The sequence below is a fragment of the Thunnus albacares genome, chromosome 8 (assembly GCF_914725855.1).
Source record: "Thunnus albacares chromosome 8, fThuAlb1.1, whole genome shotgun sequence".
Taxonomy (NCBI): Eukaryota; Metazoa; Chordata; class Actinopteri; order Scombriformes; family Scombridae; genus Thunnus; species Thunnus albacares.
In genome coordinates this window covers 6,008,309-6,023,611 of record NC_058113.1, presented here as the reverse complement: position 1 = coordinate 6,023,611, position 15,303 = coordinate 6,008,309, and the positions used below count along the sequence as shown (strand labels likewise).

At 40.4% G+C, this 15,303-nt stretch overlaps 1 protein-coding gene across 5 annotated transcripts in view; it reads left to right on the top strand.

Annotated features, from left to right (window-relative positions):
• Positions 1-15,303, top strand: part of LOC122986693 (vacuolar protein sorting-associated protein 13B-like) — a 342,876-nt gene that overhangs the window by 169,234 nt on the left and 158,339 nt on the right. For all 5 annotated transcript variants that reach the window (XM_044358002.1, XM_044358001.1, XM_044358004.1 and 2 more), the window contains 2 exons: positions 9,255-9,489; positions 10,763-10,980. In XM_044358002.1, coding sequence (XP_044213937.1) covers positions 9,255-9,489; positions 10,763-10,980 — 453 coding nt within the window. The remainder of the gene's footprint in view (positions 1-9,254; positions 9,490-10,762; positions 10,981-15,303) is intronic.

Here is a 15,303-nt window from a genome sequence, read left to right as displayed (position 1 = left end):
GTGACAGTAATTCTATTTAGTTCAAGAATTATGTGCTGTAGCAAGGCAGTATTGCTGAAAATATATTTTTCAAGAATAGAAAGCACAGGGAACCATATGTCTGTCAGATAAAACAGTCAATACATAGATCCACATTTATAAGATTAAGGGCTCAGTTAGGACTGCTTAGTCAAAAAGCGGTTAGTCAAAAATTAAAAAAAAAATCATTGCGTAGTTTAATAAACACGGAGAAAGATTGTTCACATAGTGTAGTAAAAGCTCACGCTCATCCAGACACAGCTTATGATTCACTGATCAGTGATGCACATTTCTACATTGTTTTAATCATGGAGCATGTAATCTTGTGGTGTGCAAAAATGTTAGATCACTCTGTCAGACTAGATTGGACTGTCTAGTTTTCCTGCATCTGTGTCAATGTTTCATCTGTGTCTGAAACATTAACTGTCTAACTATGTGACTATCTGAGAATAATGTTGTCTCAGTTGAAGTTGCTCCTCACAGGCTGTCCTCCATCTAATTCACTGGCCTGTCATTTACTGGCGAGGCCCGGCAAATCCGAAGAGCCTCCTGTGGTTATATAGGCCATTTCCACATGGCCCCAGCCTTTTAAAGCCTAAGTGTGTTTGGCCCTCAGCTTCCTCTCTATTAGAACCTGCTCTGCTGGAACCAGATAAACCATCTTCACAAAGACTCAAGGGAGAAATGCTACACAAGACAGATCATGCACTCCCACTGTTGCTCAGAAGAGGAGAAAGCAAGGGACGCTTTTTGGGGGTATTAAGACTGAAAGATTTGAAACAGGGTCCACACATGTGGCTGGATTCTGAATGCTATCTGATGGAGCGGGGAAGTGATCAGGAATAAAACTGAGCAGAACTTGCCACAAAAAATGGAACAATCCCATGTTTAGAACTCTGTGATGTGACGCCAGGCAGGGATGAAGAGGAAGAAATAGACAAAAAAAAAAAAAAAATGTCTTTAGGCATCTTACCATTTAATCAAAGTACCCTCCAAATGGATATGTTTCAAGCTTTTTTGTTCTTCCGTCTCTTTTCTAGTAGTATTTATTTACTCCTGAGAGCATATGCTGGCTTCCTGATTCAGAATCCAGATTGAATTAGTGCCTGAGTGATTGTAGATCAAAGTGTAAGAAGATCCTTGTTTATTAAGAGGGCTAAGATGAAGGGATCAAGGCCTAAGTCTCCGGATAAGTAATGGTCACCTACTAAATAACCAGGTTGTCACTCAAAAACATTATATACAGATCCCTATATTATTTCCATCTAGTCTCTGTAAACTCATGGCTGCATTCTGTCAGAACAAGCCAGCCCAATAACAGACAGCAATGACTAAAATGCATCAACTGGGTCAATATAAGTACAAACACACACACAATCTTTGCTCTGTCTCTAATTCTATGCCAAACAGCAGTGTCCCTGCTACTCTGTATGAATCATATTGGAGTCTCCCAGTCATTTCAGCCTAGGAGAAGCTTTTTGTGGTGATTACACCCTCAGGACAAACATATTTGAGTAGGAAGACAGGATGCTCAGCCTGTGACAAGCTCGTTGTACTGAACTAACGCAACAGCCAGCAGTAGTACGGGGGGATATAACTTTCTAACTTCAGCAGTTTTGTTTTAGTTCATGCTGTTGCAGGTGCCCTCCCTCAGAGGAAGTGGTAACCACAGCGCCAAGTCTCAGCAAGGATATTAAAAAGAGAAGGGGGCTCTCACAGAACAGAACTTGTTTGAAGAAAAAGAAGACGGGGGATGTTAATTCAGGTGTTTTGGCTTGAGGCCAGAGGGTTTTTATTTGATTTTATGTTTTTTTACTTTTTCGTACTGAATTCAAGTTGGCTTTTGTGTTTTGTTTTTTTTTTAATGACTAATTACTGCAATTGCAAGAAGGAATATGATCTGTGATTTTATGTGTACGTTCAGGTTCGCATGCACTGTATGTGAACATGTAAGCACACTTATGATATATGTCCGTGTGTGCTTTTGTAAATGTGTAAGTATGTCATTTGAGCATGTTTTTGCAGTTAAGGCCCGGCACGTGCAGCCTCATAAGGAGTTGATTGGCTTCAATCTTTTTTTTAACGGAGATTTCCTGGTCAAAATTGAAAAGTGTTTCCGCCGTTTTTGAAGTATATTAATAGAGTGTGCTGCGAGTGATACACCCTGCCCCTGAATACACACAGGCACACACTCGCAGTGTTCCTCAGTGTTCTTGAATGAATCTATCATTAGAGGCAGTGGGTAACTGAAGTGCAGTCCCAGGCAACTGACAGTTAACTTCATTTGTTATGTTAAAATATTTGGTTTCACTTTCACAGGACATGATGTCATTGGACAAAAGGAATGAGGAATCATGGCTCTTTGACTCCTCTTTTCATAGTTGAAGCTTGTATAGTGACATACAGTGTATGGACACACCTGCCATTCTTAAACTTCTAACCAACAGTAGACTTTGAATCCAAATCTTTATTATAATCACAAGTCCTTCTCCTAATGTAGTACAGCTCCAGATAACCTTCCCCTAATCTGAAGTGCATGTGGAACCCATACGACTGTAAAAACATAGGCCACACAAACTCACACACTGACACACAAATGCGCAGAACAACCATGCGCTGTATTTATTGTTTGTTGAGTCATTTCCAGAGGCCGTGTTATCTGTCTTTTTTTTTTGCTGCAGTTTTATTCCACATTACCCTGAACCCCACAGAGGATGAAGTTGTGTAACAGATATTCCACACTGCAATTATGCTCCTGGCTTTCAACTATTATTTGTGCCCATTTCTATTTTTAAATTCATTTTAGAATTTTCCTTTTGCTGCACTTGGAAAAGCTGCCTTTCCATGGGTTTACCCTCATAGAAAATAAATTTCCACTATCCTATTATGGATGAAAATATAATTTAGTTTGCTGAACCTTATGAGTGGCTTGTGAGTACAGTAACACGCTGCAAATGTCTCTCACCTCCCAAGCATGTGACGGAACAAACTGAGTTTTTGGTCAGTTAGTTTCCTGTCCTGTCACAGGACATTGTGCATGTCATTTCTTTCCCTCACATATACACATGTGTGCACACACACACACACACACACACACACAACATACACAAACCTGGCATGCCCATCAGCTCACAGTAGGGGGACATTGTCACACAGGCTAACTGCTTCCAGTGCTGTGTTTATTGGCCTGTTACAGAGCTGTTAAACACAATTGTGGGGAACACCAAACACGACCCTGCGCAACCTCAACTGAACTTTTACACCTGAAGTTGTGACATGAAACACACACATGCTCTCTCTTTCCGTTTTGACCTGTGAGTACCAACAGCATTTGAATTTTTTTTTTTTTTTTTTTTTTGCTGTGTATGCAACCACACCATAACCCTGAACACAAACACTGGATTTCCCTCCAGCTCCTTTCCTTCCCTCCCCTTCAACCTCTCTAGGGTTTTCTTCCCTGCCTTTGCTCCGGTCACAACATCTCTACACAGACTTTCCATCCTGAATCAGTGCATGGTCATGGTGAGAGACCTGGACACCAACAGCCAGGCCTCAGCAGTGAGAGGGACCAAAGGACAGAGGCATATGAGGGTAGGGTGACAGACGGATAGAGGAATATAGAGTTGGTCAGGGAGAAGAGATGCTGTCAGCGGTTTTGGCAGTGGTCAAAGAGTGATGCATTTGGGACATTCTGACCTCAGACTATTCCTCTCTGCGGATCTGTCAGCGCTGTTCAGCAGTGCCAGTGTTCCCCTTTCTTGCCCTTTGTTACCTCTGTCATCTTTGCTTGGATAGTGTATGTCTCTCTCTTTGTGTTTGTGTGTGTGTGTATGTGTGTGTGTGTGTGTGAGTCAGAGTTCAAACATGAGACAGCAGAGAGGGAGCTGTCATGAGGTTAACCAAGGTGCCCTCCTGTTAGTGGTAGCTCAGAGCACAGGGTGGAGGATAGCCAGTCTCAGAGAACTCAGAGTTTACATTCCTATTAGGCTATTTCTTGCAGCTGTTACCATAACATTAATAAAATAATTATGAACTTAAAGCAATTGCGAAAATTGAACTTGACCATTGCATTTGCAGGAATATTTTAATCAATTAAAAATTGAATTAATCAAGTAGCGCAATATTTTCACTCTCAGAGATGTGATGTCAAGTTCATGCCTTGTCCTTTCCTTATCCAGACACATAGGAGATGTGATCATATACAACAAAACAAAAGGTTAAATGCCAGGAGTAGGGGGGAAATCCCTACCATCCCCCCAGCAAATCACACCCAAGCCGCAACCTCCGGGGCTGTAAAATGAAGTCAATGCGGAAGTGCCAAAAACTGCAGTTCCTCAAATGGCCACTTGAGGCTGGCTCCGAAAGTGAGTCAATCCCCGTAGACCCCAATGTTAAAATGCCCAACTTTACAGCAGAAATAAACATGTTTACAGCCTGGTACAAAAAACGGTTTTCCCCTTTCATGACAACTGTGACAGGTTGGCTTTGAGTGACAGGTCGTTAGCAGCTAGATTGCTTGTTTCAGCAACCAAGCTTCATTCAGCCTGCCTCAGCTCCACCTCTTTGCCCATTTTGGATTAGCTGTGAGTTAGGCGAGGCAGGCACTGCCAAGATGGTGACGGCCAGATCCGCCCACTTTGAGCTTCAAAACCGCTCTTCAGAAACCAGTGGGTGACGTCACGGTGGCTACGTCCATATTTAGTCTATGATCCACCCTGCATAGGAGCAGCTTTTCATTTCCTTTGTATAATAAAAAAAGTTCAGATAAAAAATATTAAATGGTGGTGTTGGTGTACCAAAGGACATAAATTCTGTACACTAGAGTTGTGTTGAGTTGAGATGTGTAGTTTAACTCATTACCTTCACCAATGAAGTTCTGTTTTTTGTCCCATTTGTTTTTCTGGTTATTAATAAGATATCCTGCTAACTGATAAATAGACAAACAAAAGGGACCACGTAACACAAATTTTTCTTATATGGATATGGCTTTTTTAAATAATTCCCCTATTTTCTCATGAACTATTGTACATACTTAAAAAAATCTGGCACTTGTATCCCATGATTATCTATCACACTGTGTATTTTGCTCCAGATCCTCATGCAGATTAAACATTCCTAAACATTTTCTACTATTAAAACAACAAATTAAGACAATTGTGCAGTCTTGGCAGAGGCATGCACTCCCTGAGTGATTTTATTTTCATCTTACTTGTTTACCATATTTGTCTTGGATACAACTTCAGCCAGTAACTGTGTTGCCTCATGGAGCAGGTATGGGTTACAATAAGTATTTGTTCATGGACTCTCCGGCCCCACAGACTTTAGCATGACTCAGTCTAAGCTCTGGTAAGATATTGACCACCGGTACAGTTCAAATCTGTTTGGTAGAGGATTATTTCCCTTGTCTTTCTGTGTAGTCATTTTCTGGCAACTGTGTGATTTGGCGTCAGATATTACTCAGCGGCTGCAGCTTCTGATCCCCAACATGCAATACCCAGTTCACTGTTGTTCGTATCTACCCTGTTGACCTAATCCCTCACTCATGAGAAAAGCAAATGTTGCTTTATTCACTCCCTTGCCCTCAGATGGACTCATGCACTGTTGCCATTGTGAATTACAACATGTTTGTTTCAGTGTTTTTTGTGGCTTTTATTAGCTGTCACCAAAAGTGTGGAAAAAAGGAGAAAAAAAACGACCAAAGATTAGTTTTGTATCACCCAGATTTTGGACTGACATGCCATTTTCTTTTCCATTACATACTTAGGCCCTTTGAAGCAGTTTGAGCCTTTTTGTCATAATGTAAACATCTAGAAACTGTGATCTCTGTGCCCAGTGAATGCCATTCAATTGTTCAACATTTTCCTCTGTTGTCATCTGTGAGATGTTATCTGTTTATTGTCAGTATTTCACTGTGTGATGTGGCCAGTCTGTAGCTACCATACACTTGACATCATCTTTGGTTTTGTGTTGCCATGGGGAACAACAGCAAAGTCTTAAGCAAACACCATTAAGTGTATTGCATTATGTTTTATTGTACACTCTCACTGTATCAGTTATGTTGGCACCTTATACAGTAGGTTCCCATTTTTATTAAGATTTCTGGATACATCTTCTGGTGGCACAACCCTATTCAGAGTCCCGCCCCCCTTGCCTTAATACACTCCCCCTTTCCAAATAGTTGTAAATTAAATCTACATCTGCATAATATTTAATTAAGCTAAAAATATCCTAGAGTTGCTGATAAAAAGGTCAGTATAAAATGAAATGTCCTGTATAGTAAAGAGTGTTAAAGCTACATGTCTGTATTCTCAAACACAGACAGACCAACTTCCTTTACCATCATGCACCTTCATCAGCAAGCATTTATTTTAGTGTTTAATATTTTCTGTGATTATGTATAGAAGTCTTACTCACAAAGTTTGATATATGGTGACAGATGTAGTCAACCATCAGACACAGTATGGGAACTAAAGTCATTTAGGTAACTTTAGTCTGGTCATTTACATTCTATATACAGAGGAAAAGGCTGTGCTCTGAAATGACCCATTTGAAACAGTAAATGTTGAAGTGTAAGATTGCTTTCTGTTTGTTATGATTGAACTGAGTATGTATATTATCTATTATAGTAATAGGGTTAAACTTACACATGTACACAGAGACACGCACTTGCATGCATACATTTGAACTACATTTGATCTGGATCCTGAGTTTAGTCTTGAAATGACTGAAATGACCAAAAATCAGTCAATGACAGTTTTGATAATGGTTTCATTATTTTAGTACTTGATTATGCAAAAATACCAAACATTTGAAGGCTCCAGTTTCTCAAATTTGTTTCCATGTGGGTGTAATTTGAATACTTTATTGTTTTGTAATTTTGGTAAAACAAACAAAACAATATTATCACATCTCTCTGGCCTCTGGTAACTTATAATAATCATTTATTTTTGACATACTTTTCTTTTTTTTCTATTATATGATAGATAGTTGAAGCCCTTAACTATTAATCATCGTTCCTCCTTTGTTCTCCTTCGTGTGCTCTCATGTTCATTATACTGACACACCTATTGTTGTGTCAGCCAATACCATATTTCAATAAATATTTTTGATGATTAGAATTAGCCCAAGAAGAAGAAGTAATGTGTATTAATGTGTTTGAGTAAACCAAGATGTCCAGAAGGAGCGCATTAGCTTCAGGCAGTGAGCTCAAGGTGCAGACCAGAGTCACAGTGTTAAACCCGGCGGTTTCCGTGTGTCTGCCTGCTTTACAGCTTAACCCTGCTAAGATCTGCAGCAGACCAGGCAGTGTCAATGGATTTTCTTCCTGCGTGCCGGCTCTTAAAAAGGCCAAAGCCTTATGTGTCAGTGTGCAAAAGTGTTCCGATTTCAAACCCCCCTTTGAAGAGTAATCAAAAGAGGAAGCGGCGTGAGATGAATGTGTAACCATATCTCTCCCTCTTTCGCCTTCTCTTTCTCTCTTATTCTCCATCTCTTTCTCAGTTTTTTTGTCAGTTTCTGCGGTTCTTGCCATTTTTCTTTCGACTCACATTAAAGTTGGGAGAACTGGCCTCCATACACAGGCCTGTCAGTTCCAACAATTGTGTGTGTGTGTTATTAGAAGACTTAAGCTTAAGTGCATATGCAAATTTGGATGGAGGATATGTGTCTGTGTGTGTGTATTTTACACTGAACATTTACTACAATATCAATACCATAGCCCCTGGTGGAATTAGAGATTTTTATATACTCCAAATACCAGACTCTCTCTGACTCACATACACACACACACACACACACACACACACACACACACACACACACACACACACAGTACTTCTATAATTGTGAGGACCCTCATGGATATTATGCATTGCATCTAAACTAAATGCCTAACCCCAGCCCTTAACTTAAACTGAACATAAACCTAAATCTAGCCCTTTGAAGGTCCAGCCAAAATGTCCTCATTTTCAGTGTCTAAAACTCAAATTGGTCCCCACAAAGATAGAGGTACACACACACACACACACACACACACACACACACACACACACACACACAGAGAGACAGTATCTGGCATCACCTGCTGTCTGCCCCCAGACCCTATACTCCTCTTTTTTCTGTTAACTGGCCTTTTAAATCTGTGCAGCCCAAGTGTAATGGAAAAAGACAAAGAAACATTAAAGCTCAGACAGGTTTAACACTGCTCGTACCCTAACCCCATACTGGCTACTGGTTACTGACCTAATGGCTAGTAAAAATTGCTTTTTAGACTAAACAGAAATATGTGTAAGACAGTACAGCTGAAATGGGTCTCAAACCCTTAGTTTAAGAATAAACTGTCAAAAGTGCCTGAAGTTGCAAAAGGTGTTCTAGTTGCTTGATATGATATTTCACATTTTAAATGGTTTTAAAGGTGCAGTGTGTAGAGTTAAGTGGCATCTAGCTGAACGGACTTGGCAGAAATGGAATATAATATTCATAAGTATGTTTTAATCAGTGTATCATCCCATGAAAATAAGAATCCTGTTTCATTACCTTAGAATGAGCCCTTTATATCTCCAGAGGTAGAGGGTCCTCTTCCACAGATCCCGCCATGTTGTGCCACCATGTTTCTACAGTAGCCCAGAACCAAACATTGGTTCTAGAGAGGGCCTTTCACATTTTTTGTGAGTTTCGCAGCCACCACAGGTTCTTAGGGGAGGGGTATTCAGTTGGCTGCAATTGCAACCTCACTGCTAGATGCCACTAAATCCTACACACTGGTCCTTTAAATGGAGATTCAAAATCTCTAATTATACTTTCTGAAGTTATTTGGAGGAAAATCTCACTGTCCAAAGCAGTAATAAGACTTATATACATGATAGTAGAGAATACACAGCAGTGGTCATTTACCAGTATAACAAAGTTTAGTTTATCATCAGCATCAGCAGAACAGCATGCATGACTTAATGTGGGGTGGACTGTTTCCATTTTTAAATCAAGGAAAGGTTTATTAAGCATGTTTAGTCTTTTCCAGCAACACCCAGCATTGTGCACACACTCTTTATTAGGTCCTTTCCATTGCAACCAAAGGCCTCTAATGTTGGCACAAAGTAGAACCCCTTGAGCACTTTGCTCATGGACAGCTCATTGAAAAAGATTTAGGGAGGCAGAGCCAAGTGGTAGTCAGTGATCAAGTGATACTGAATTGATTAACGTGATTTCATGTGTTATTTATTTTTCTCTCTCCTCTCCAGTTGGAGGTGCAGCCATGTTGTGTGTTCCTGCCCAATGACAGCCTCCCCTCCCCAAGCACCATCATCTGCGGTGACATTCCTGGCACCGTGCGTAGCTGGTACCACAACCAGGCCTCCATGCCCGGGACTCTGGTAGTCTGCCTACCCCAGATCAGTGTCCTCAGTGCCGGGCACAAGTACATGGAACCGCTGCAGGAGCTTCCCTTTGTTGTCTCCAAGCCCATCTTGGAGGAAGGTAGGTTTTCATACTGTATGTATCTTATGAAATCTCAACTTCAATGAGAATGATTAAATTGCTGGCAGAAGAACACACACTGGAAACACCAAGTGACCTGATGTCAAAAAGACTGATTTGAAAGTTTAAATAAGAAAACAAAAATTTTACACTTCAGAAAACAATGATGGTGATAGGTTCATAGGTTAAAAATGGGAGTCTTGGAAAGTATATTCAATGGGTGGACAAAATCTACAGAATTACAAATGAATTTGCTTTTATTAATAATTGAAATGAATGGTTTCATAATAGTAATGGGCTACATAATGGGAATTCATCATCATTATGGCCTTTTCAACACTGAGCAAACCTTTGACCGACTACTACTCATTTACCATGACAAAAGACAAACAAACTTAAGTAGAGCGACTTTGAGAGATATATCTTGCACATGTGGTGTGCACACCTGGTAGAGTTGACATAAGCAACACCCAGACAGTCGAGCAGTGTTTTCTCTTTAGAAGAAGAAAAATAGGGGGGACCCTCCTTTTTTTCTCTAAACTCTCCAATGACATCAGAATTGGGCATACAGATTTCAAAAGCGGAGGAGAAAGAAAAACGACAGCAAAAACAGTGACATCAGCAGCCTTGTCAATGTTGCCGTTAAAATTAACAACCCATGGTTTTAGTAATTCATTCCTACTCTTTGAAAAGCTCTTCATCTCTCATTTTTAATGTTCTGGATCAAAGCATCCTGCCCACGGTGCATGGGAAATGTACTCTTCATGGCCCTGTGCTAGCCAACAAGTTAGCCCTCTGTCAGATGGTCCTACCAGGGTCGGCAAGTTGACAGTTCAAGTGCTCACAGTGTAGCATCTTGTTTCAGGCCCACAGATTTTACAGTATGTTTTGATGGGATCCTTTTTGGGATAGGATACTACCAATTAGACCCTCTTTCATGTTTTCCATTAAACTTTCACATTCCATGTAATTGACTATGATGTTAAAGGTAAGTGGAAGTAACAATGGAGTTTTCATAATGATTTTTATTGTGATTTAAGTATTGCTGATTTCTATTCCGGCATTTTCTTGCACCTCTTTTTGTCTTCCTCACATTTTCACAATTACTTGGCTTGTTCACTTTTTTGTCCGTTCACATGGCGTGTCTTTCATCCTCCCTACTCCTCTCAATCTCTGCCAATATCTCTGGATTGTAAGTTTCTCCCACAGTTTTCATCCTATTCCCACATTTTTTCACATGTCCTTCTTTTTCTTCTCACATATTTACCACCAGGTGATGCCTTCCCGTGGACAATAAGCCTGAGTCAGTTCAGTGTGTACACTCTGCTGGGGCAGCAGCGAAGCCTGAGCCTGCTGGAGCCTATGGGCTGTACGTCCACACTGGCCGTCACATCCCATAAGTTGCAGAGCTGTTCTGAAGGAAGGCACTCCTTTGTAGTCTGCCTCCATGTTGATCTGCAGCCCGTCCACGTCAAGTGCTCCAACCCTCAGGTCAGTCAGACAGTCCTGCATCTCACAAAGTAGTCATCACAATTACAAGTATATTTATACTAATCATCCTCTTATAAACTTTCCTGAAATATGAACACATGAACCCTGGCAGGAACTGCCTCCCTCTGCAACATTGTTCTGATATAGATTGACTCTGATAAACAAAGTGCCTCATCTCCTTACCTCGTATGATTTTCATGAAAATGGAAGTATAAACAAGAGAGTGTTGCCTTGTTTGTTTTGGTCAAACATTTTTGGGTCTGAGTGAAGGAGAGCAGGAAATTGTAAGCTCATCATCATCATTGTTTTACAGGGTGTTATTATGTTTTGGGGAGAGCATGATGAATATGGACAGATTGGAAACGGAACATGTTTGTCTCCCAGTTAGTTCGCTGTGTTGTTTTTCATTGCACTGTTGCAGTGCTATAATGACATCTACATGTACCATTACACATGTTTTGTTTTTTCTAAATTGAATTAGCTGTATTGAATTAGGTTCCTCTCTAAACACTTAATTGGGGCGACCTTTTGAGTGGTCACACTGTTAAATGTCTCCGACCACAGTGATGAGCCATGGTGATATTGAGAGGAATTGGTACCAGAAACCAAATGAAAGGCCTTAATCTGTTGGTGGTGAAAACTTTCCCAGAGATGAGGAGAGCTGCTCATTTATTGAGGGAAAGTTTCTTTTCTTTTCTTCTTCTCTGTTCTTCTTTTCAAATGGAGTGCCTGTGTCTGGCAAAGCTGGGAAGGCTTATTGCGATTATATGAGGAGTCATTATTAGTTTTTGGTTCCAATGAAAACTTCTCTTCTCTTCTCTTCTCTTCTCTTCTCTTCTCTTCTCTTCTCTTCTCTTCTCTTCTCTTCTCTTCTCTTCTCTTCTCTTCTCTTCTCTTCTCTCCCATCTGTTCACCTCCCTTCTTTCTTTCCCTCTTCTGTGTAAATTTCTGACTTGAAGGGGGGTTATAAGCTAACACCAATTCAAGCCATGCAGCAGCTCTTTAAGAAGTGCTGCCAGAGCAACCCCACCCCTTAAGAACAAAAGGGACCTCACACTACTTAGTCCTCTTTCTAATTAGCATTGCCATTTGTGGGAATGTATTTGGGGATGTCAGTGCGCTGCACAGTTGCTGCACAATGAGTACCACCAACATAGTTAGATGAGAAGACATGTAGACGGGTGTAGACAAAGGGAGGAGTTTGGATGGTGGAGTTACATGTAATTTTGAGACATTCATATATTTAACTCTGTACATATTTCATACTTGATTAATGTTTATACTGCATATAACATAACCAGACATTTGTACTGTACATGATATTTATCTGATTCTGTCATACATGCTAAATTATAGTAACATACTGTCATAGCTGCTTTACATTTTATTTATTGGTTTTGTTTATTTTGTATATATCACTCATCACATCCCTTCTTTCTTTCACTACCACATTGGTCAATTTTTTGTTCTGTACATATTTTACTTTTATACATCTTTATATGTGTTTTTTCTACTGTTTGGCCTGTCTGGTTCGATGCTAAGCTGTATTTCGTTCTACTGATACTTACTGTGTGAAACGGCGATAAAGTTGTTTCTAATCTAATCGCATATACACAAAGAACGAAAAGAAGAAACGAAAGAAATGAAAGATTGGCCTCTAAACTGCATTTTTATGATATTAAATCAGATTTTCCAAAATATGCAGTGGATTACCTCATGGCACAAACTAAGGTATTCTTAAGCCCTTTTCAGACATGCAACTTATTACACTAATGTGATGGCAATTTAACATGTCGGACTCATTTCTGAATAAGTGCCCAAGTCACTTTTACATAATAAAACTTTACTGAGTCGGACCTAATAACCTTTCCATATCACTTTCAACACGATACAAGTCTGAACTAAACGCTGTCAGAGTAACACAAAAACCACAGCAGCACGAGGTTAAACGTGCAGAGAGAGAGATTAAATGAGCATCATGTTCTGCCCATAAACATCACTGTAATACATTTATTATCTCAGTCATCATCACTTGTGCGCAAATGCCGTATCATTCATTGCATGTGCATGTCGAACAGCAGAATTTGTTCTCTAATAACGTTAAATGAGGAAATTGACAGTAGCTGTATCCGTGGATTCACTGTGAGGAGTGATGGCAAGCATCAGATCGCTCTCACGATGGTCATTAATTAATGATTAATAATGACATCAACAACAAAATAAGGTTTAAAACTCATCAGTAAAGCAGCCTGTAACAAAACAGAAGCACTCTTTTTTTAACTCACCGCTGCTCTTTTTCTCTTTCTCACTCTCTCTCACCAGGTAACATATATCGCACCAGCATTGTGGCTCTTTCCATAAATGTCCTGTCATGTCTAAGTCAAGCCATAATGAATCTTTAATGTAAAAGATTCAAGATGAAGTCCTCAATGTTATATATTCCATGTCCGAATGACATGCAATGACACATTTTCATGCTAACATGTGAAATGAAGGAGCAAATACGGGATCATCACCTTTGATACATGTTTTTATCACATTTTTATTTTATTTCAACACAGAACATCCAAAGTTAACAGTCACATCCTGAAACAGAGCAGGACACACACACACACACACATACACTTTGTGGCAGAGGAGTTACTTACTATAAATCTGGTTACAGAGTGTAGAAAGTTCTTTTGTTATTTGAATACAGTCATGGTCACAACACATGGCAGTGACTGTTGTAATTGTCGAACAGCAACATTCAACATTATACTTATGAGAATCATAAATACATAATTATTGTTAAGCTGTAAACAAACCTTTTATGTAATAGTGATCACATCAAACTTGCACATGTGTGCTTGTAGTGCAGTAAATGTGTCTCTCATCTGAGTCTGTGTGTATGTGTCAGTGTGAATGATGCGTGTGAGAATGAAGGATGGAGTTAGTAGCAACAGTTAAAGGTTAGTAGCTGCACTTTTACCTTATCAGGACCACCTCGAAATCTGCAGCCCCACATACACTCACACTTCAAAGGTTTGCTCTTACCTTTGACTCATAACTCCACACCATTTCAAATAACACACACACAACATGTACGCACACACACATACACAACACATTCATGTATATGTACACATGTACATGCTTAGCTACCACATATACTCTACAATATGTCAGTTATGTGAAGTTTCTATGTAAACTGTGCTTAGATAAAGGCACAAGAACACTCACCATCTGCATGCTCTCCCGTCTTTCATCTGTGTGTTTTTATGAATGGCTGTGGCAGCCTCTGTTCAGTCTCCAGTTTGTACTACTGCAGCCTAGCAGGCCTCCTGATCTACAGATGACAGGTCTTTGGAGAACCCAGCCCTCCAAATGTTCTGTTCACTTCCCCAACTCATGAAATATGGCATCTGTATTGTGAGCTCATGTAAGCGTGTGTGTGTGTTTGTATGAGTGTGTGGCCCAACCTGCCCACTGGCCAGACAGCAGTAGCTGATCTGAACTAACTGACCCTACTTTCCACTAAGCTGGGATATCATGAGCGGGATGTAAATACGGAGCGGAGCAAATGAGAGAAGGAAGAGGGAAGATGTGAAATAAAGGAGAAAGTGGTAGGGATGGTGAAAAATGAAATATGAAGGGTAGATGACAGGAGTGTGGATGAAAGGAATTTGGTGACCGTCAGATGTGCTAAAAGTCTCATCATAAAAGAAGGGATAAGACTCAACTCCAGACTCCTGCTAAAAACAGGTTATTTAACAACCCTGTCATGTATTCTTCATCTTACCCTCATTGTACTCACGCTTTCCCATTTCTTCCCAACTCGACATTCTTCTCTCTTCCTCCACATCTGCTACTGAGTGCAGTAGGCCTTGTTGTGCTTGGTTGGACTTCCAGGCCCCAGACTCTCAGAGAAGGGAGCGTGAAGCTGTACCTCTCCTGCCTGCAGTGCAGTTCGGTTGAGTATGGCAGACAGCTGTTGGCCCTGTCCCTGGACGGCTGCTGGATCGGCGTTAGCAGCTCTTCCTGGACATGTTTGAAATGGCCCAGCTGTAATGTATTGTGCTGCTTTTCATTTGATTTATGCTTATTTATGGAAGGCCTCCCTGTAATGTGTGTGCTAACAGGCGTGCATGTGTGTGAGTGAGCAGTAGAGAGTAAAAATGTGTTTGGAGTGAAGCTATTTTGTGTGTGTGTGTGTGTTTGTGTGTGTGTGTGTGTGTGTGTGTGTGTGTGTGTGTGCGCGTGTGTGTGTGTATGTGTGTGTGTGTGTGCACCTTTACTTTTGAGGGACGCTCAGTGGTAGGGTGGTCGGGGGGGTTAGTTGGC